Source organism: Triticum aestivum, chromosome 2A (assembly GCF_018294505.1).
Source record: "Triticum aestivum cultivar Chinese Spring chromosome 2A, IWGSC CS RefSeq v2.1, whole genome shotgun sequence".
Taxonomy (NCBI): Eukaryota; Viridiplantae; Streptophyta; class Magnoliopsida; order Poales; family Poaceae; genus Triticum; species Triticum aestivum.
The window spans coordinates 123,958,300-123,982,494 of NC_057797.1; the positions used below are offsets into that span (position 1 = coordinate 123,958,300).

General features: G+C 45.4%; 1 protein-coding gene across 1 annotated transcript in view; it reads right to left on the reverse strand.

The window, feature by feature from the left end:
- LOC123191582 (probable trehalose-phosphate phosphatase 5) overlaps positions 1–10,744 on the reverse strand; it is a 29,281-nt gene extending 18,537 nt beyond the window's left edge. Inside the window, exons 1-4 of the mRNA XM_044604259.1 lie at positions 10,281–10,744; positions 2,213–2,282; positions 1,426–1,480; positions 1,010–1,070 (exon numbers count right to left, since the gene is read on the reverse strand). Of these exons, the coding sequence (XP_044460194.1) occupies positions 1,010–1,019 (10 nt within the window). The 5' untranslated portion in view covers positions 1,020–1,070; positions 1,426–1,480; positions 2,213–2,282; positions 10,281–10,744. The remainder of the gene's footprint in view (positions 1–1,009; positions 1,071–1,425; positions 1,481–2,212; positions 2,283–10,280) is intronic.
- Positions 10,745–24,195: the final 13,451 nt, after the last annotated feature.

A 24,195-nucleotide genomic window follows, 5' to 3' on the forward strand; every position in this document is an offset into this window, starting at 1 on the left:
AAATGTTCACATGTTTTTTAAAAGTGGTCATGGATTTTTAAAAACGTTCACATATTTGAAAAATGTGACCACGCATTTTTTAAAAGGTTTACATATTTTAAAAAAGTGCAAGGATTTGAAAAATGTTCACAGATTGAAAAAAGAAATGGAAAATAAAAAAAATGGAAATTAAAAAATAAAAAGAAAACTAAACCAAAATAGAAAACTGGCCAAGGAAACAGAAAATAAGAACATAGAGAAAAACAGCTAAAAATAGGAGAACCATCTAGAAGGTTTCCAAAACTGGAAAACAGTCTGCAGTATTAGTCCCACGTGAGCTCCAGCTACCGGTAAAGCACTATTTGACAATATTAAGGCGTGTACAATTGTTTTATTTTAACAATGTCATGTTGCGGTGGAGGAAAAAGAAAGACTTTGCCTTCTTTTAATTAAGAGATGATCTCTTAATGAAAGATCTCTCACCATATTTTTAGAAATATCTAGTCAATAGAGATAAAATGAAGAGACAGCCCATCGTACATCGTTTTGTGTTTGCTATTTCCAGATTATGTGGCAGGATTAAGATAAGACTATCGTACATATTCTTAGGATTTGCCGTCCCTAATCGATGTGCGAAAGCCTTTTCTTTTTTTGAGCTGGAATCATACTAAGCCGAGACACTCATAAAGCTAGGAAAGCAATGGGTTCCAATATGCAACGGAAACATCTGAGCGATGGACCAGATTCATTAAACTTTAAAGCTGGTTAGTACGATGCTGTAGGAGACCTCTGATTTCTTAAGTAAGACATCGATCGCTATCATTTGCCACTTATTAGGCGACATTGTTTTTAGTTTAATCAAAATAATTTGTATTTTCTTACTAATTACATAGTTTTATTTTATGTAATTGTGAAACTCTAGAAGTTGTATGCATTTTTATGGTATGAAAATTTGAAACCACAAAACTATGACTATTCATACACAAATTCTACTATGATAAACTACATAATACGTTGTGGTGTTGCTCACCTCTATACATTTGTGTACCACTTGCACCCTGGCCGGTTCACAACCTTTATGAAATATAGCCCTGTAGATAAATCATGTTAGATGAACCAAAACACTAAATTTGGTACCGTCTGATAAACTTTTATATCCATCATGTAAGAAAAAATCAAAGACAGCTCCTTTTGAACATAGTAACACATTCAAATTAATAATTTATCCTATAAAAGACGATTCCTTTTAACAAGTATGCTAATAAAACCTTTACTTTTGGGAGTTGAGAAGTGTATATGACGTTCTCATTTTTAATATTTTTTATTTCATTATTCTCACCATATCTAGTGCCAACTAATTTAGTCGTACAACTTGTGCTTTTGTGGCCTTAATACAAATGTTAAAAAAAAATATTTTTTAGCAAATGGGGAGGAGGTTGAGCTCACCTGCCCGTACACTTCTCTCTAGTATATGTCCTGGCTCACCAGCTCTGTAGAAAATCTACATGCAAGTACATCAATAAGTCAAACGGACTGCTAAAACATCAAACTCTAAGTTCAACTAAGCAATTTGAGGGAGTGATTTTTCCCATAATATTTTGGTAGTGTCATCGTTTTAATACACTTGAATTGGTGGAATGACCGATAAAACAAAGAAATTGACAAGTAAGCAGATTTGTGAAAATATATAAATATTTGTTGTACTGAAGAAATCATGCTGGTTAGAAAATAGGAATCAAGGGAAAACCAGTACGCCTTCACAAGTTGCTAATAACGCACAGCATGTCCTCAGAAGGTTACAAAAATCATGAAAAAGGAAATCAAGATTCAGTTTGAACCAAGCTTCCAATTCTTAGTAATTGGATTTAACACTTCCTCACTAATGTGCGGGTGTTTCATGGTGTTAGGAAGTGTATTGAGGACAGGGTTTGTCTAATCATTTTTTCGGCGGCCATTGTGTGTTTCTGTAGCTTGTTAGTCGAAATAGTACGAAGAGGGTTCTCAGAAGCAAACACCCATATGTGCATATGGAAATCATATACTCCCTCTGTTCCTAAATATAAATCTTTGTAGAGATTTCACTATGAACTACATATGAAGCAACATGAGTGAATCTACACTCTAAAATGCATCTATATACATCCGTATATGGTTCATAGTGGAATCTCTATAAAGATTTATATTTAGGAACGGAGGGAGTAGCATTCAAGAAAAAAGAGTCAACCTAGCTCACCTGTCCTTGGACTACTAGTCTGCACGGTATACCCCTTCCTCGCTAGCCATTCTCGGAGAATATACAATACCTGCAAAATCATGTTAAATTCGTGAACAAAATATCTGATCTTAATAGAAAGAACCAATGAGCAATAATTTCAAGAGGCTAGTTTTCATGCTTGTTGTTTATGTTATTTCTCAATGCATTTGAATGTGCGAACTCACAATAGAAACAATAGTACAAGCTTCTCTAAGATACAAATATGACTTCTTCTATCAGCAATGGAAAATGTGTTGCGTATTAATGACATTGATCCTAACAGTTAAGAAGAAAATCCATCATGGACTTGAGTCATTCAATTAGTGTATATATTGCTCATAATCATATAGTTGCACTAACATTTCAGGCACTATACTAGGCCACTTTTCGGAACTTCGCCAAAAGAAGAGAAAGATCGAGAGAGTAAAAAAAAAAACAAATTTGCTTTGAGGCCGCAGTTAGCGGAAATAAGATGGCACACTCAAGTAGAGGATCCCTACTTGATTTCTTAGAATTTGTCATAACAATATTCATATAGAACATATAAGTTCACATTTTCTTCACCGAGCTGTTCTATTTATCATGTGGACATTTCATTCCTAGACCAACTCCTCTCATATGCATCCGCTGGTTCACATCTCGATACAACAGGATAAAAACAACAAAAAGAACGACAACAGAATCATACGCATGCAGAAATTCAACCCGCTATTTTTTGTTGTTGTAGACTCCATATTACCGGTTTCAGTAAGTAGAATCACTTACAGCATGCCCATCACAAAGAAAAAGAAAAAACTATATGAAAAATGATGTTGGTGGAAGATAGTTCATTTTGAAAATTCGTATTTTGCACTTAATGTGATGATTTCAGCATGATGTGAGAGATTCATGCATGCATGTGCTCCCTGTGTTGGGGTAGGAATCTCGTTGAAACCACCACATGGAGAGCAATAGTGCATATGTGTCGATTAATTTATTTTGATAATAGTGCCCAAAATATTATATGTGATGGCAATGGCCAATGGGTAGTTTAAAAGATGCTCTTCCACGCAAGAGCACGTACAAAATGGTGACCTAATTCAACTATTTTTTATAGGGGCTTAAGTAAACTCTTATTGGAGGCGATGTAACAGATTTGGACTCAATAAGATTTTGTTCAGTAGATTCTTCCAAAAGTACAATGTAACTTAACACTTGATAAAAGTACAATATCAGAGGTGATTCAACAGCATGCGGTTCTAAGGGCATCATCCCCGGCCCAAGTCCATTTATCGCTCACGACTTCCCATCTTGTAGTTTGGATGAATCAAGGGGATCTCTGAAACCTTTGTTGATAATCAAGCACGAGTGGCAGTGTTGCTACTCCAGTTTAATTGCGGTAAGAGAGTTCTTCTGTGCCCTTCTAGTGCTCAAGAGAAAAATAGGGGGGGGGGGGGGGGGGGGGGTATGGATAGTCAAGTTAGTGCAAGCGTACAAGTGGCAATGTCGTTGCCCTAGTCTAATTGCAGTGTCTTTGTTGAAGTCTTGAAAGAATTTCATGTACAAAAAAAAATTACCATAAAAAGATTTCATCATAATTCTTGGTTTTAGGAGTTGCTTTGTAGTTTCTTGGATCTTTGATCCAAAGCATTGTATCTGTAATGATTGTTGTGTTTGAGTACAGTTATTTGTTCTTTTGCCAAAAGTGAGCAAGACAATATTGAAAGCCAAGGGAGCAAACATGGCTGAATAAGGCATCAAAGATAATCACATCACATAGCATAGTGGGCTCAAATAATGGAGTATTATTACATCTCTTGTTCTTTTGACAAGAATGGGCAAACATCATGGATGGATTCAGCGGGTATATGGCATAAAAGGGCATATTACATTGCAGGTCACCAGAGCATGGGCGAACCAAGCAGCAGGCAAGAAGTGCGACAGCCTAGGGCCCATCTCAAATAAGCTTTGACGACTGTCTCTTCGTAAACATGAGACGAAGGTGATGAGTGGTCACTACCACAAGAAACAAAGTGATCCCCTTCGCCACCACCTGCATACAGTTGGCAGACCTCTAGGAAGAGTTTGATGCCATGCTTACCATGCTCTGAATAGTAACATGAGAAGAGAAGTCCTTCACCTTTTGCCATGGCATAGGGCCGGCTCTTGTGCATGCAGAAGCATATGCATCACCACGACAAGGCTGAATACATTTTGCCATGACATAGGGCCAGCTCATCCATAAGAAGCATATGTATCACCACTGGACCTTGACAGGGCTGAATACCTTTTGCCATGACATAGGGCCAGCTCCTGCATGAGAACCATATGTATCATGAACTCTGAGAAATCTTTGATATTCAAGCCTAATAATATTAAGGGTACACTTAAGAGTTTTCCTGGAGTGGGGGGGGGGGGGGGGGGGGGGCAACGACCCCCTTTGGCCCCCATGAAGCTCCGCAACTGTATGTCTGCACCTTGCAGGTAGTGCAAATGATGATAAACTTCAACCCATCAGCACTTGGTGAACCCACAGCTCTGGGCCATGGCGATAAGTGTGGCGGCACAGGGCCCACCTATGATCTGTGTACATACAGTAGTGCGTATAGCTATATCTTCTCAGTTCAAAGGTTGAATTTTACAGTGAAAGCTTGAATTTTGGCAGTCAAAATATGCCCCTTTGGCCCCCATGAAGCTCCACCACTGTATGTCTGCACCTTGCAGGTAGTGCAAATGATGATAAACTTCAACCCATCAGCACTTGCCGAACCCACAGCTCTGGGCCATGGCGATACACACGGCCCACCCAAAATAGGAGCCTATGATCTGTGTACATACAGTAGTGCGTATAGCTATATCTTCTCAGTTCAAAGGTTGAATTTTACGGTGAAAGCTTGAATTTTGGCAGTCAAAATATGCCCCTTTGGCCCCATGAAGCTCCGCCACTGTATGTCTGCACCTTGCAGGTAGTGCAAATGATGATAAACTTCAACCCATCAGCACTTGCCGAACCCACAGCTCTGGGCCATGGCGATACACACGGCCCACCCAAAATAGGAGCCTATGATCTGTGTACATACAGTAGTGCGTATAGCTATATCTTCTCAGTTCAAAGGTTGAATTTTACGGTGAAAGCTTGAATTTTGGCAGTCAAAATATGCCCCTTTGGCCCCCATGAAGCTCCACCACTGTATGTCTGCACCTTGCAGGTAGTGCAAATGATGATAAACTTCAACCCATCAGCACTTGCCGAACCCACAGCTCTGGGCCATGGCGATACACACGGCCCACCCAAAATAGGAGCCTATTAGTGTGTATAGATATATCGTCTCAGTTCCAAGGTTGAATTTTACGGTGAAAGCTTAAATTTTGGCAGTCAAAATATGCCTCATACATTATTGGGATGGAGGGCTTCAACTAATATAAGATGTTTTAGATCACTAAAGTAGTGACCTAAAAAGTCTTATATTCACAGAGGGAGTATCGATCCGATGAAAAATGATTACCTGTAAATAGTTTTACTTCGGAAGGTGGGTATCCTCCCTGGCCATAAGGTAGCTCCGAAAGTAATTTTCAAAGAACTACATGTCCCCTTTGCAAACTTATAAAGGACTTGTATGCAATTTAGTGTGGTAAACTTTCTGGGGTAGCAGGGAGAGAAATGGAGCTTGAGGTCCAATGTTTGCACCTTGGAGTAAATTACCTACACCTTGCAAGTGGTTGCAGTGATGAGTGATGATAGGTTCTCCCCACCAGCAGGGGTGGGCCCAGTATTAGTGGAAGAGCCATGATAAATATTTGATGGGGTTGGGGTGGAGGTGAGGGACATGCAATCAAAAAACACTGAAGTAGATTAAGAGCCATTTTACTCTTGGAGGCCAGTCGTAGAGACAGCTGCCACTACACCACCTTTAGAAATTTGGGTGGAGAAAAACATCTACCATTCACGATCGCCAGCGTACACGCAATGATTGCGAGCGGCAAATCGTGGTGGAAGCGTCTCTCGCCGCGCCACCGGCACGAGATCACGGACATCGTCCACGACTGGCAGGCCTGGCACGTGGAACGCATAGAGGCCGGTCTGCCTTCGAGCTTGCCGGAGGAGAGCTTGGAGGACCGGACGATGGAGGAGGGGACGGTCTGCCTTCGAGCTTGCTGGAGGAGAGCTTGGAGGACGAGCGGTCGGAGCAGGCAGCGCCACCGCTCTCCGCGTTTCGGATGCTACAGGAGTAGCGGTACAATCTACAGCTCCTCGAGCAGCACCTGCTCGTGGAGAGCCAGATCTTTGACAAGCAGGCGAGCAAGTAGGCCGTCGCCACTATGGCTGGGGACGATCTGGGCTTCGTCGAAGAGCAGCGGGCGCTCTATGAGTCCGTGCGTAGCGCCCGCACCATCTGGCGCGAGCATCGGCCTCGTCGGTTCCCTCCTCCGGAGCAAAAATCAACAACCCACCAGAGACCATGCTCCGCACCCCGACGAACAAGGAAGGGCCCCACCAACCAGCGCTCACACCACCACGACCGGATCCATGCACGGCTTCACCTACGAGCGTGGTGCCAATTCCGCAAGCATTCACCGGCAACCGTTCGCCCGACTTACCAATGACGGCCCACCCCTCCTATCCAGGCCAGAGCAACCGCCTATAACACCGGAGTGCGTCCACCCGCCTCAGCCACGAGATGATTCCTTCACTAAGCCGCCGAAGCACAGTTTTCTCCACTTCGATGGCGAGTGCCCGCACGTCTGGCTCGACCATTGCTTGGCGTACTTGTGAGCTCTACCGCGTGCTGCCGCCAAACTGGGTGGCCACCGGGGCGCTCTATGTGGAGGGCCACGCCGCGCCCTAGCTACGGGCATTTCACCAGCAACATCTAGTGCTGGATTAGGAGATGTTCGGGCATGCACTAGAGGAATTCGGACCAGAGGAATTAGAATCCATGATGCACAACCTCCTGCAGCTCCGACAGACATGCAGTGTGGTTGAGAACAGACAACAATTCAAAGTTTACATGTACAATTTGTTGGCTCTGGATGCCACCTTCAATCCCAGATTCTTTGTCACTCAATTCCCGTTGGGCCTCAAGGATGAAATGCGCGCGGCCATGCACATTCAGGCACCAACAAGCATCACTCATGCAAAAGTTTTTGCATGCATTCAAGAAGAGGAGCTTGAACACCAGCATCCCCGTCTACGACTAGCGCCTGCAGGACGGCCACACCCACTGCCATATACATCACCAACACCAGGTCGGCTTCCTATAACAACACCGGCACCTACTGGCTGTATCCACGCCACGCGCCATCGCCATGCCCAAACCAGCACCAGATGAAATCTTTGTTTTTATTCAATCTCTACAGGATCATCTGGAACACCTGTGCACCGTCTTCGCAATTCTGCGCCAACATCAACTATATGCCAAGGAGTTGAAGTGTTCCTTCGCTCAGCCTCGCAATGAATACCTGGGACACATGATCTCCAAGCAGGGCGTGGCGATAGACACGAGCAAAACAAGTGCAATGCGAGCGTGGCCTACCCCAACAAATGCCACACAATTGCGCGGATTCCTCGGGCTCATGGGGTACTATCAAAAATTCATCCCCCACTACGGAATCATTGCCAAGCTACTTACATAGCTCCTCAGCAAGAAAGGATTTGCTTGGACCGAACAAGCTCAAGCTGCATCTGAGCTACTCAAGGATGCCATGGTGAACATGCCGGTACTCGCCCTCCCGGGTTTCTGGCGTCCCTTCTCCATCGAAGGGGATGCTTGCGACACCAGTGTGGGGCAGTACTGGTGCGGGACGGCCACCCAATTGCTTATCTCAGCAAGACACTGGGAGTGTGAAATCAGCGCCTCTCCATCTACAAGAAGGAATTCCTCACGGTGATCATGGCAATCAACAAATGGTGCACCTACTTCCAGCGAGCTCCATTCGTCATCGTCATGGACCACAAGAGCTTGTGCAGTCTAGGCGAGCAGCAGCTTGACACGAAGCTGCAGCGCAAGGCGATGTCCAAGCTCGTAGGGCTCCAATTTTCCTTCAAGTACCTCCAATTTTCCTTCAAGTACCTACGCGGCGTCGACAATGGCGCGGCGAACACGCTCCCGGGTGTTGGACACCTCCTCTCCCGATGCCTTGTTGATCTGTCAACCCCAATGGCTTTAGGAGGTCGCCAACTCGTACGAGACTGACGCCAATGCGCAAGACCCGCTGCAACGCCTGGCCATCTACAGCACCGACGAGCACGGATACGAGGTATGCCAGGGCGTCATCTACTTCCATGACAAGCTATGGATTGGCGACAGCACGGCCCTCCAAACCAAGCTGATCAACGCCATCCACGCAAGCGCTGTTGGTGGCCACTCTGGCATGACGGCGACATACCAGTGCGTGAAGAACACACTTCGCCTGGCATGGCTTCAAGCAGGTCGTGGAGGATTTCGTTCCCAGTACACAGTGTGCCAGCACGCCAAGCACAAACACACCAAGATGCGCAGGCTGCTCCAACCCCTTCCCGTGCCCACTGAGCCATGGCATGACCTCACGATGGACTTCATTGGGGGACTGCCGGCGTTCGAGGGCTACAAGGTCATCATGGTCGTCATGGACCGGTTCACCAAATACGCACACTTTGTGCCTCTGCGTCACCCCTTCACGGCTTCCTCAATCGCAACACCTTCTTGGACAAAATTATCAAGCTGCACGGTGTTCCACACTCCAGCGTCCCTGATCGCGACCGCATCTACACCAGCAACATATGGTGCGCCTCCTTGACGCCGCCGGCACCAAGGTCAACTATTCAACGGCGTATCACCCATAGACGGATGACCAAAGCGAGCGCATGAACCAGTGTCTCAAGATGTACTTGTGTTGTGCCGTCCACGACACACCCAAGCAATGGCCCAAGTGCTGCCGACAGCGAAGTTTTGGTACAATACAACTTACCATTCTTCGCTGAACATTTCTCCCTTCGAAGCGATGTACGGCAAGTAGCCCAATTCTGGTGGTCTGCCAACACTCGCCACCAACTTGCCGGAGGAAGCGGGCGAGGATCTGGATTGGGCGACACACACTAACAGGCTGCGGGTGCAGCTGGTACGCGCTCAGAACAGAACAGGTGCAAGCACAAAGCAGACAAGAACACGACAAAGTGATCATTCAAGGAAGGGGAACAAGTACTGCTCAAGCTGCAACCTTATGTTCAGTCAACGGTGGCCAACTGCCCTTGTCCCAAGCTCGCCTACAAATTCGTCGGCGCCTACACCATTCTGCAATGCATCGGTGCCATGGCGTACAAGCTCCAGCTGCCAGACGACAGTCGCATCCACCCTGTCTTTCATGTTTCCCAGCTGAAGCCCTTCACGTCGGATTACTCACCGGTCTTCTCTGAGCTACCATGCGCCCCGGACCTCACCGCTGCTCCACACAACCCATCGCCATCCTGGATCTTCAGTTGGTCAAGAAAGGGAGCAGCTCCACTGTGCAGGTGCGCGTGCAATGGTCGTCACTATCTCCAGAGTCTGCAACTTGGGAGGAATACAACATGCTGCGGCACCGCTACCCAACGGCACCTTCCTGGGAAGATGAGGCTCACGCTCAAGGAGGGGCAAATGTCACACCTGATACCAATGTATCGGTGGACAAGTAGGAGGAGCGGAGAGTATGAGTAGGCTGTATTGATGTGGGCTTGAGCCCGTGGACAGTTTGGGCCACCTGTGGCCGCGTGTGTGTGCTTGGACACTGAATCAGGCATGAAATGAGATAAGTCTGGAATCCTCTCATCCCCTTTCGTCTAAGTCACCTACTCTGCTCCTCTCCTCACATCCAATTCCCCTTCCGTGCGATCGATCCCCTCTAGGGTTCATCGGTCCTCACACAGTTCTACACAAATAGTCACTCTCTAATCTGTTCTACAATTACAACAAAAACAAGGAGAACTAAAATAACTAAATAGGCATCAATTGTTGAGATCAGGATACTACTTATAACTAGATGTAATAAGGAACTAAACAAAGTAAGGCTATTGCTTATTAAATGGGGAATTTGGGGGAAGATATTAATTTACCTGCGTGCTGTGTGTGATGTGGCTGGCCTCAATAAAATTCTGTCCGGCAACCCGGCAGGCAGGGTGGTCAGCGAAGGAGTGCTGGAGCATTGGGGAGAGGAGACGCAGGATAGTCGGCCGGCAACAAAACGGCACGGCCGCGCGGGCAGTCGTCGCCGATTGCTTGGGGTGGAGGGAGCAGGGCAGGACCGCCAGGGGGTGGCCCCTGGCTGCGCGATGCAAGAACCGCGAGGGCGAGATGACAACTTACGCCGACGCCAGATCCCTGCGGGCAGGTCGCTACGGTGGCCGGTGGTGCTCCCCCTTCCCGGTGGTACTGCCCCTCCCTGTCCCAGGTCAGCGGCGCGGCTATGTTCTAGTCGAGATGGGGAGAGGCGATCGGGTGCGGGGAGAATCCTAGCGGGGCTGTCGGGGCGAGGAAGGGCGAGGGGAAAGAGATCGAACCCTGGAAACCCTTCACGCCGATTCACACCCTTCTCTCGCACACCCCTTAAGAGCAACTCTAACACACCTCGCATTCCATCCCGTCCCGCAAAATAACCGCTAAAATGCAGGTCGGAACAAAAAAACCTATCTGAATAGACCCAGCATCCCGTCCTGGCTAGCAAAAATTTTGAGAGGCGCGACAAAATCTCAGCGAGACATTAGTGATGGCACTTGCCGTGAAGGAGTACGAAGACGAGAACCGAAAGAGAAGGTGAGGATCGACCGTCGGGCGTCTTTGCATTCCTCGGAATCGCCATCTTGGGAACGAGATGTTGATTCAAGACTACTTCGCGAAGAATCCTACATATCCACCGCACCTCTTCCGGAGAAGGTACCGAATGCACCGATCCCTTTTTGTGAAAATTGTTCAAGCTTGCGAGGCAAATTGCCAGTATTTTACTCAAAGAAGAAATGTTGCGGTCTTAAAGAGATTTAGTGCATATCAGAAAATCTCCGCAGCTATGCGGGTGATTGCATATGGCGTTCCGGCTGACTATGCCAATGAGTACCTTCGCATTGGTGAAGATACTACGATTGAGTCAGTGCATAGATTTGCAAAAGTGATCATCCGTGTCTTTGGTACTGAGTATCTTCGGGCACCCAACAAGGATGACACAAAGAAATTGATGGCATCTAATGAAAGGAGAGGCTGGCCTGGCATGCTAGGTAGCATTGATTGTATGCATTGGACTTGGATAAATTTCCCAAAGGCATGGCAAGAAATGTATTGTGGCAAGTCTCGTGGTGCAACAATTATGCTAGAGCCCGTAGCATCCGAGGATTTATGGATTTGGCATTGCTTCTTTGGTATGCTGGACACTCTCAATGATACCAATGTGTTGCAGCGGTCTCATTTGTTTGCTAGGATTGCTAGTGGTGATGCTCCTGCTTACAACTACACTATCAATTGGCAGATGGTATATACCCTTCTTGATGCACATTTGTCAAGAGTATCAAAGATCCCAAAACTAAAAAATAGTGTGAATTTGCAAGGGTGCAAGAGGCGGCCATAAAAGACATTGAAAGAACATTCAGTGTTTTACAATCTAGGTTTGCCATTGTCCGTGGTCCTGCTCATTTTTGGGATAAGAGAACCTTGAAAAATATCATAACATGCTGTGTTATCCTTCACAATATGATTTTTGAAGATGAGAGAAGAATGAACTTGGAATTCTTCTATGACAATGTGGGTAGTCGTGTCAAACTAGTTAGAGACTCTAACCGCATTAGAGTTTTTATTCAGACATACAAGGAGATTGAAAATACAAAACACACACTTTCAACTTTAAAAGGATCTTATTGAGCACCATTGGCAAAAGGCTGGACAATGACTCATTTGTGTATTCATTTGTACTTGTATTCATCGCAAGTTTTGTATTGCATTAAGTTTGATTTGGTCATTTGAATAATTATTTGTAATGTGGATGATTGTTATATTATGTTGGATTTGAATAATTATTTAGTTTGCTTCCGTTTGTTGTATTATGTTGGATTTCATATTTGCGGACCGACGAGATGCGGGATGCAGCGGTGCAAGAGCAGACACCGCAAAGCCGACCCGTATAAAAGCATATTCTGCGAACATACTTTTATACAGGTTCGTTTGGGGGGTCTGTATCTGCAGCCGTCCTTACCGGCCCACAAAGGCCGTTTTCCGCGAACTGCAAACACGTTTTGCGGGCCGGCGGGATGCGGGGTCTACTAGAGTTGCTCTAAAAAAAGGACCCTTAAGATAACCATAACTTTACGGTTTCACTAGAAAAAAACATTCCAACCAGTCTCCTTATTCGCCCTAAAATCGTAAAAATTTTAAGGGGCGCAGAAAAATCCTCCCTGACCTAAGAAGTCCCAGTTTCACGGCTCGACCCGAGCGTGCCATATATCGGGCAAAAAACGGTTGGTGTGGCGGACATTTCATGCGCGCTTCCTTCTCCCTCCCTTCTCTCTCAGCTGCCACCGTCGTCGCCGCCCCGCTGCCACATATTCCGGCCATGGCGGCGGCAAATTGCTACCGACGCGCCATAGCTCCGGATTCGCCACCTCCCCCATCGACGTGCCCCCAATGAGCAGCCGTCGCGCCGTATCGACCACTCCCGGCGGGAACGCACCGCCACCGAGTCGCCACCCCCCCCCCCTCCCCGATCCGTCGGTGAGTATTTGCTTGCTCCTTGTCCGCCACCACAGAGTCGCCGCCTGATTCATCTATTTGCTCGCGGTTTTGTAGATGGATTTTAGCTCGGCTATGGAATTTTTGCTTGAGGATTCCTCCTCGTCCGACGATCAAGACATAGATACGCTGATCGAAAGGCATCGGTAGCAAATGGTGGTGGCAATTCTCGCCGTGAAGGAACTCGAGGAGAGGAAGAAGAAGAAACTGTGTGGATCAATTGTGGTAGCAATATTTATATTTTAGTGTTATATATATATATATATATATATATATATATATATATATATATATATATATATATATATATAACACCTTTTCTGTACTCCCAAAAGTACATACTCCCACCTCTTAACGGATACTTTTGGGTTGATCCAATCCGGTAGCAAACTAACCGCTTGCATGCAACTAAATTGGTTATGTGACCATGCGTGCATGCAGCCATGCATGGAACTACTTGACTAGAATCATGGGAGCGTGTGTGCAGTACTATTTAATTATTAATCACGAATCAGGATATGATTTACTGGTAGTATAATGCGTGATGTCTACGTTGTTGGATGAAATGAAGTAGTATATCCATGAAGACGCTTATCACACAGAAGTTTGAAAAATCAGTATGGAAGACGTTGTTTTAAGGAGTACATACTGATTTTTTCTTTGAGTACATACTTTAATTTCAAGAAGTACGCCAAGGCTTTTTATGGGTGGTATATACTGTTTTTTCTGGAGAATATACTTTTTATTTGAAGGATTGTGTATTGCGTTTACAGGGTATATACTGCTTAATTTTTATGGACTATATACTGTTTAAGTTTCAAAGAGGAAGTATATACTGTTTTTTTTCCTTCGGAAGCAGCATGAATTGCCTGTAATGAAAATAAGTATATACTTCATCAGAATATATGCTCCAAGGCAACTATATACTACATTTGATAGAAAACAAAGGAGTATATACTACATTTGTTAGAAAACAAGGGAATACATACAACATATTTTAGAAAGCACAAAGTAGCAGTACAATATTTTAGATCAGGTGAGTTGATACAACGTATACAACTTTAGTATTTAGATCAGGAGCATAGTTACGTAGCAAACAAATACTCATAGATTAGTACTTCACTCTGCATCTTCCGTACATGTAGACAAAATAATTAGAAGACAAATGCTTCAAGAAACGCCATCAGTTGAAGATGCATGAAGTAACAAGCAATCAACTCATGAATTATATTTGTAGTAGCATCTCTGATCTGACGGGCACTATGGGAGTTGTGGCCACGTGCTACCATCACGGCAGATGCTGCGACTCTCCTGCCCTTGCTGCTTCATCATGCTTTGAGCCGTGGGGCGTCGACGGCCAACATCGCTTGTGTAGCTCCGTTGTAGAATACGAGTCCATACGGTCCATTATCACACGCAGCTGTTAGAATTAGATGGAAATATTGATAAAATCCGCACATCATCTCTGCTCTCTAGTCTGTTGGCTCTCCTATTGGGGGTTTCATCATGTCAGTTTTCACACGGGAAGAAACTAGAACCTCTACCAAAGACAGAAGAAAATCACGACGTATCTAGATGTGCAAGTAGCCGCCCACAAACATTTTCCTCACTTGATCCTAGCAGTGCGCCGCTGGTCTGCTTCCATGCAGGCCACTGCCGAGGGATCTCCTTCTTCTGGAAGCCGGTGATGTGGCCCGTGCGACCGTGCGAGCGGCCGCCGCCATTAGATGTCGATGCAACTGGTGTAGAAACGGATAAGCTCAGAGGTGGTTGAATTAGCAAATAAAATGACTAGAAAATCGGAGCGCCGACAACCTAGCCTTTTTACTATTATTATTTAAATCAAAATTTAAATGGATATGATGCTAGGAAAATTCAACAAGAGACACATGGCTAGGAGTATGTACTCCTAGGAGTACTAACCCATTTTCCTATATATATATAATTTGCTATATGACATATATGTGGAAAAATGATGAAAACCAAGTGTTTTAAGGGCCGGAAGTAGCAGCACGCCGAACAGACCCCTCAAAGATATTCTCCTATACCGCTTGGGTTTGTGGGGTCTGTTCGGCCATGGCCACTTTCGGCCCTTAAAACACGCTTTTCTCGGCCTTATCTCGGTTATAAGGAGTCGCGGTTTTAAGGGGTCTGGTAGAGATGCTCTTAGCGCATCTATATAGACCCGCAAAAACCGTTTACGGCTCCCAAATTTGTACTGCGGTGCGTCAGACATAACAGATGCCGCAAATGTGTACCGTAAATTTTTAGGTACAAGATATGAGACATCTCTTCCGATGGACATCGTGCGACACTGCAAATTCGTACTCCCTCCATTTTTATTTAGTCTGCATATTAGATTTAAATGAAGTCAAACTTCATAAAGTTTGACCAAGTTTATAGAAAAAATATGAACATTTACAATAACAAATATATATGATATGAAAGTATATTCAATAATGAATCTAATGATATTGATTTGTTATTCTATATGTTAATATTTTTGTCTATAAACTTTGTCAAAGTTTACAAAGTTTGGCTTTGACCAAAGCTAATATGCAGAGTAAATAAAAACGAAGGGAGTACCATAAATCATTTATTTAGGCAATATAAACTTAAATAAAAAATAATGCATATGAAACATAAATGTTTTAACATCATACAATTCAGTAATTACCTCGAATACAACAAATGTTCAAATCTAAATAAAAAATGGTTCGAAATTATTACAATAAAAAAATTCCGGAATTAAAATAAATGTTCAAATCACACATGAAATCAAATAGATCAAACTAATAAAATGGGAGTCAATTGCCCATTCAATTGCTACTCATGATCAATGAGATCACTGCAGAGCTGTTGGTGTTTGTCACGGTCTTCAATATGTCGGTAGGTCTTAAGAAATGCATTGATCTCATCTAGGTTTCTGGTAGGCTTGACACGGCTACCAATGTTGTCATAGAAAAACTCCAAGATTAAATCCCGCTAATCCTTGATGATCATATTGTGTAGAATTCCACATGCAGTCATGATATTTGGAGGGATTTCTTATCTCAGAAGCGAGCAAGACCTCGAACAATGGTGTGACACCCCCGATTTGACCGTACACTAATCATACACGCAAACGTGTACGATCAAGATTAAGGACTCACGGGAAGATATCACAACACAACTCTACAAATAAAATAAGTCTTACAAGCATCATATTACAAGCCAGGGGCCTCGAGGGCTCGAATACAAGAGCTCGATCATAGACGAGTCAGCGGAAGCAACAAAATCTGAGTACAGACATAAGTTAAACAAGTTGCCATAAGATGGCTAGCACAAACTGGGATACAGATCGAAAGAGGCGCATGCCTCCTGCCTGGGATCCTCCTAAACCACTCCTGGTCGTCATCAGCGGGCTGCACGTAGTAGTAGGCACCTCCCGAGTAGTAGTAGTAGTCGTCGTCGGGGGTGGCGTCTGGCTCCTGGGCTCCAACGTCTGGTCACAGCAATCGAGTATAGCAAAGCGGAAAAAGGGGGAGCAAGCAACCGTGAGTACTCATTCAAAGTACTCGCAAGCAAGGAGCTACACTACATATGTATGCATTGGTATCAAATGGAATAAGGCTATCATATGTGGACTGAACTGCAGAAAGCCGGAATAAGAGGGGATAGCTAGTCCTATCGAAGACTACGCTTCTGGTAACCTCCATCTTGCAGCAGTAGAAGAGAGTAGATGGTAAGTTCACCAAGTAGCATCGTGTAGCATAATCCTAACCGATGATCCTCCCCTCGTCGCCCTGTGAGAGAGCGATCACCGGTTGTATCTGGCACTTGGAAGAGTGTGTTTTATTAAGTATCCGGTTCTAGTTGTCATAAGGTCAAGGTACAACTCCGGGTCATCCTTTTACCGAGGGACACGGCTATTCGAATAGATTAACTTCCCTGCAGGGGTGCACCACATAACCCAACACGCTCGATCCCATTTGGCCGGACACACTTTCCTGGGTCATGCCCGGCCTCGGAAGATCAACACGTCGCAGCCCTACCTAGGCACAACAGAGAGGTCAGCACGCCGGTCTAAATCCTATGGCGCAGGGGTCTGGGCCCATCGCCCATTGCACACCTGCACGTTGCGTACGCGGCCGGTGAGCAGACCTAGCAACCTCCATTACAAAGGAAGTTGCGTTACGCGGTCCAACCCGGCGCGCGCCGCTCAGTCGCTGACGTCACGAAGGCTTCGGCTGATACCACGACGTCGAGTGCCCATAACTGTCCCCACGTAGATGGTTAGTGCGTATAGGCCAGTAGCCAGACTCAGATCAAATACCAAGATCTCGTTAAGCGTGTTATTCTGGAATAACCATTGACGTCGACTAGGGCCAGACCCACCTCTCTCCTAGGTGGTCTCAACCTGCCCTGTCGCTCCACCACAAAGTAACCGTAGGGGCCTTCGGGAACTCAGGCCCACCTCTACCGGGATGGAGCCACCTGCCCCTTCAGCCCCCAACATCGAAATCACTCGCGGGTACTCCTACGAGCCAACCCGACTTTAATCACCACAAGTATCATATATTATGTATAGGTATATACCCGTGACCACCTCCCAAGTGATCACGGCCCGATAGTATAGCATGGCAGACAGACAAGAATGTAGGGCCACTGATGGTAAACTAGCATCCTATACTAAGCATTTAGGATTACAGGTAAGGTATCAACAGCTGGAGCAACAATGACATGCTATGCATCAGAATAGGATTAATGGAAAGTAGTAACATGCTACACTACTCTAATGCAAGCAGTATAGAGGAGAGTAGGCGATATCTGGTGATCAAGGGGGGGGCTTGCCTGGTTGCTCTGGCAAGAGAGAGGGTCGTCAACACCGTAGTCGTACTGGGTAGCAGCGACGTCGGTCTCGGTGTCTAGCGAGAGAAGAGGGGGAAGAAACAATAAATATAATGCAAACAAATGCATGACGATGCATGACATGACAAAGCGTGATGCTAGGTGTGCCCTAACGCGGTACGAGGTGGTGCCGGTGAAGGGGGAAACATCCGGAAGTATCCCGGTGTTTCGCGTTTTCGGGCAAAAGAGCTGGAGGGGGAAAGTTGCGTGTTTGCTATGCTAGGGATGCGTGGCGGACGAACGAGCTATGTATCCGGATTCGCCTCGTCGTTCTGAGCAACTTTCATGTAGAAAGTATTTTCATCTGAGCTACGGTTTAATTTATATTAATTTTTAAAGTTTTAAATCATTTTCTAATTTATTAATTATTAATTAAATTAACATTATCCAGAATAGTGCTTGCTGACGTAGCATGACGTCAGCAGTCAACGTTGACCGTTGACCTGGTCAACCTGACAGGTGGGTCCCACCTGTCAGGGACTGTTTAGTTAATTAACAATAGTTAGTTAGGTTAATTAGTTATTAGGTTAATTAACCTTAATTAGTTAATTTAAATAGAATTAATTAAGTTAATTATTTAGTTAATTAATTGATTAAATAATATTTTTATTTTTTAATTTTTTATATATTATTTTTAAAACGTTTTGGGGGTGGGGTGGGACCCCCTAGTCAGTGGCCCATAGGGCCAAATGGGCGCTGGGCGATTCGGGCGCAGGGGCGCTGCGGCGTCAGCCCGTTTGGGCGCCTGCCCGAGCCAAAGGAGGCGCTGGGGCGCCGGGGGCTGCGGCGAGGTGCGCTGGGCTGGGGTCGCAGGAGGTAGCGGCGGAAGCGGCCGGCACGGCGGTTCGCCGGCAGCCAGGGGAGGAGGCAGCGGCGCGTGTGGCTGCAGGGACCGGGGAGCGAGGCCATGCGCTGGGCGCGGCCGGCGAACGGCGGCAGCAGCGCAGGCGGGAGGAGGGGCGCACAGCAGCGAGCAGGGGCCGCGGGACGTGCGGGCGGCGGTTGCGGGGCGCGCCCCGGGCACGTCGAGGAGCGGGCGGGCGTGAGCGGGCGCGGCGAGCACGCCGACAAAGGCGGCGTCGGGCGCGGGGTGCCGTTGCGAGCAGGGGAGGAGGAGGAGCTGCCGGGGCCTCACCACGGGGGGTAGGGTCAATGGCAGCGGGGTCGAGGAGGAGTCGGGGAGGCAACGACGACGGTGGGGCCGATCGATGGTAACGCAGGGGAGGAGCGGCGAACGCCGCTGGGACGGCGAGGCGTCGGCTAGCCGGACGGGCCGGCAGGCGCGAGGGCGATGCCGAGGCGCGGGTTGCGGGAGGCCTTCGTGCGGAGGAAGAGGAGTCGCAGGGGGAGCTGACGAGGGAGGCGCAGGAGGAAGGGAGCCGCGAGGAGGAGGCCGGGGGCAGCGAAGCTCGGCGCCGGTGGCGATCTTTGGGGGAGCAACTGCTCGGGGGCGAGATCGGGCCCTCCCCGATCCAATCTAGCAAGAGAGGGGGAGGGAAACGAGAGAGAGAGAGTGGGGGCGAGTGGGTGGTGGGTGCGGTCGTGGGGGTTAGGTCACGAGGGAGGGGCCATATAGGCCAGGAGAGGTGCGGTTGGGCCGGCCCGATTGGCCCCGAGGCCATCTGGGCCGTGGCCCAACGAGGGGGGGTGTTCTCTTTTATATTTTCTTTTCTGTTTTTATTTGTAGTTTCTTTTATTTTATTATAGTTTTGTAAAATACCTTAGTTTTACCTAATTTAATTTTAATAAACATGCCACTGCCCCAATAGTTTTGGGAAATTAAATAACTTAGTTAATATTTTATTAATTGAAAAAGGCATTTATTTAGTTCTCTAAGCTGTAGTTTTATTTAAGTAAGGGCATTTAAATATTTTATAATAAGTTGATTCCTTTGCCAATAAGCCTTTGCATTTATTTTCACACTTAGAACATTTTAGTTTTAATGATTGAGAACTTTTGGTGTTTGGCTTTAGTTTAAATTTGAATTTGAATTCTGTTTGAATCAACGCGGGTTTAATTAACGGTATTGTGGTGACGTGGCATCATTAGCAGGGAATTACTGTAGCGTAACTATCCGGGCGTCACAATTCTCCTCCACTACAAGAAATCTCGTCCCGATATTTAAGAGGTTTTTTTAAGGGGGGAAATGTCTAGTTACGAAATTCTAACGGATATGCTCGGCCTTGGTTGCTCTTCTCGAAGTAGTCGATCCTCTTCGTTGATGTCTTTGTTTCTCTTCTTCGGGTCATCGTGATCAAGTCGGCATCCTTTCTTCGGGAACTCCATCGTTCTTACGAATAGGTAAGGGGCAGCTTGACAATGATAGAATGCTATAAGGGTTAACCATCGGGGGTTATCCCATGAATGAACACAAGGGTATCTCTCGAGTTGGTCAAATGAAACACATCGAGAGCCAAGCAAGAAGGTATAGTAAGAAGTATCAAGCGGATAGGCAATCGTTCGATGCCCAATTAGAAGGTGAAAGGGTTTCAAGGCACGAGAATAAGTATTGCGTCTGATACCAGATTAAATCACTAGAAAGGTGACCCGTCAATTACATACGTAGCCAGGCTCAAGGAATAACCTCGACAACAGGGTGTACAGGAGGGTCAGGTTTTGATCCTGGGACCTGTGGGTTATGGGCCCACCATGTGGGTTAAAAGTAGGAAGAGCGATGACGTCTTGCACGATCTTGTAAGCAAGGTATGCCAGAGGATAGCCTATCATTTATGTCAGCAACAACATCAGTACCAAGGGCGAGGGACAAAGAGAACCATTTTCCTGCTCGTTGAACGAGGCGGACCTATACGCAAAGTTCTCGTCCATCGGTGGCAACCGAAATGTCATCAACAATAGTAACAGGGTCTTGCTGACATAATTGTACAACGAGGTGTTTACATAAGCAGGAGAATATTACTGCTTAGATCATATAGATCACAAGAAAGGTTAAAACAAACAATGGAGAGAAAATATGATTATCCGATTAAACAGAACAATGGAAAGGAAAATGTGTTTAAACACATATTTCAAGGGTATTCCTTCCCAAGGACAAGCAGAGCACGATATCCATGACAGGATATAATGTAGAAAACTCTTTAGGTAAGGGGAGAGAAATTTCAGGACATTCCCCATATAGCGGTGTTTGGTTCATTGAGCAGGAAACATTTAACATTAGGCTTTAAATGTTCTTGTTGAAAATTGGAGTAACATATATATGCTTCGAGATAGCATTGACATGGTCTTCAGGCAAGGTCAGACTCTGGATACACGAAGGGATTCATCATTAAGCCAAGGAGAGGATGAGGAGGTGGCTGATGGACTCAGCGATAATACAACGAGGTATCCAAAAAGATGGATTTCCACAGTTATGTGAACAAGGAGATAAGATTTGTTGGATCAAATGATATAATGATGTATGCTCAAGGAAAAACATACACAATTAAACATTAGTGGAAAAGGGTGCCCAAAGTAGGGCCTTAGGTAGCATGATCAAATGTTAGAATGGTGATTCAGTGATCAATAGTCTAAGAATGAACGTTCGACCATTAACTTCAAAGTAATAGGGTTGCTAGAAGGGCAGAATCCAATCAGCACCGTTCACCTGTTGGTATCCCGGTTAGATCCAACACGGGGACCAAGAAACAAAGGTGATGGTGATAAGTATTACCTGTATCAAGAATTCTTAGGAGGTGGTGAAATTCTCACAACATTCTTGACATAAAAGATGGTAATACTCCAAGGTATCGAAGAATAATTGCTGGATAGCACGGGTCTCCAGGTATAACACCAAACACGAACAAGTTTGTGTTGGAGGGAAAGCAATAATGTTGTCGGTGATAACACAAATCATCGAGGGACAAGGATGGTTACTTGTCATCATCCATTTGGTTGATATTCTGGAAGGAATCAAAATGTTGTTTGACGACCACGACAAATTTTGTCGAGAGGCTCCACGAAGATGTAATCGATCGGCGATGACATCAAGTCAAAGGAATGATGAAGCGAAAGGTTATTGGAACCATGGGTATGACACAAACTCGAAATCAAGTTTGCTGTTCAGGGAGAAATGATATGACGAGGAAGACCGACGTAAGATTAGCTCACCGTCGAAATTTGTGCTCCGGGAAAAAGGACCAGGTAGCACAGTTAAATTTTAGCACAATAATGATATAGCCGGTCAGGCTAGGAATGACTTGAAGGATTATTAAATTCGTAAGCAACGAAAATTACTTAGAGTTATTGAATCAAAGTGTGGACTTAGTTCAGTTATCGGTGTCCTTGAGTGTTTAATAACTCAGAGCCCATGAAAAATTGTAATCAGTGAGAATGTAGTACTTGATGAAGAACTCATAGGAAGTTATGCAGTTCCAAGATAATCTCGAGATACCAGGGGGTAATACTCGAAGACAGATCAAAGTAGAGGTTGGACTGGGGTATTGCTTTGCAGAAGACAAGTACTTCAACTTGTCCGAGAAATGGGATCCAAGAAGAACATATGGTCAGAACCACGATTGCAAAGGATCAATTCACCGATACCAAAGGATATTATATCAAGGAATTAGTTATTATTACAAGAAGCTACCATGATAGGATCTACATTGTGTCCATGGGCATGAACACAAAGTTCAAGGTCGACTCCCACTTCTCCAATGCATAACCTTTCATTCACTTCTCGCGTTCGATGAAGTAGTAGTGTTGAAATTTTATCTGGCAAAATACCAAAAGAGTATGACTCATGAAAACTTTCGAGTTCACACATATTAAGGAAGGCATAGGTTCAACCCATCGGGGCTTCTTAGAACATATACCATGAACTTCAGGAGTAAATAACACAAACTCAAAAGTAGAGCATGGTTGTCAAAAACAGAGGATACAATTTACCAAAGACATTATGTATCAGGTAAAGAATCGCAAGAATTTAGGTCGTCAAGGACCACTGTTGGATAATAACCCGGCAATGGGTATGGCGGTCCACAATGGGGCTGATGTGAGTATCGGAACTCAATCAGAGGAAGAAGGAATGCCAAGGCATCAGATTATAGAAACAACTGACTAATTCAAAACTTAATGCACATATTTTTTTGATTTCCAAATCAAGGGATCAGAAGCAATCGTTCTGATCGAAAATGAATAAGTTCAATAAACTTAAAAGCACAACCGATCAAGGCATTGATTGGTCGAGAACCAGCTCCTATCCAAATGACGTCTGAGTCGAAAGGATAATCCTAGGATTCGACTGATGATTGTGTACATTCACAACTTATTGAATCAATGGACTCAAGAATGATAGTGACAAGGGATACTAATGAATATTGCTAGACATATGGAACGCAACCATAATGCAAGCAGACAAGTATTTGCACATCAACAGCTGGCAGAGAATTACCGAAAGACCGGATAGTATATCAATGTACCTTGTGGATCATATGATCAACTAGTAATGAACAGTTCCTCGATAAGGGTGAAGAATTGTTCGTAGGGATATTCATGCGGCAAGGAACTGCGGGGTAGTAAGCATAAAGGATGGTTGGAACATTGGAGAGTATTTGAGGGCACCTTGTAATAACAAGGGAAACTGGGGAGGAAGGTATGAACGACAAAAGTATATAGTCATCCATAAAGATTTATCATTGGTAGGGATCGCAACGGCGATGGGCACAAGGGTCTCGGGAAAGCATTCGAGAGTGTCTTCCGAATCTTCTGGTGCAGCAGGCGATCATCTGGCCTGAAAGGCTCTCCAGGAGGAAGTATTTTCGAGAACCTAAAGTTAGATTTTAGCAAATCATTTAACCCGAATAGAAGAGAGATCAGAGTCCCAGAGTATAGACAAGAAGTAAAAGATCCTAATATCACCCAATGGCGACGTGTGCCCGTAAGACACACAGCCATGTTAGTAAAAGTTTTGCAATGTCTAGACTCGACTTCGACCAAGGAGTGTGGAAGGGGGATTCCTACAGGCAGTCGGCTCTGATACCAACTTGTGACGCCCCCGATTTGACCGTACACTAATCATACACGCAAACGTGTACGATCAAGATCAAGGACTCACGGGAAGATATCACAACACAACTCTACAAATAAAATAAGTCATACAAGCATCATATTACAAGCCAGGGGCCTCGAGGGCTCGAATACAAGAGCTCGATCATAGACGAGTCAGCGGAAGCAACAAAATCTGAGTATAGACATAAGTTAAACAAGTTGCCATAAGAAGGCTAGCACAAACTGGGATACAGATCGAAAGAGGTGCAGGCCTCCTGCCTGGGATCCTCCTAAACCACTCCTGGCCGTCGTCAGCGGGCTGCACGTAGTAGTAGGCACCTCCCGAGTAGTAGTAGTCGTCGTCAACGGTGGTGTCTGGCTCCTGGGATT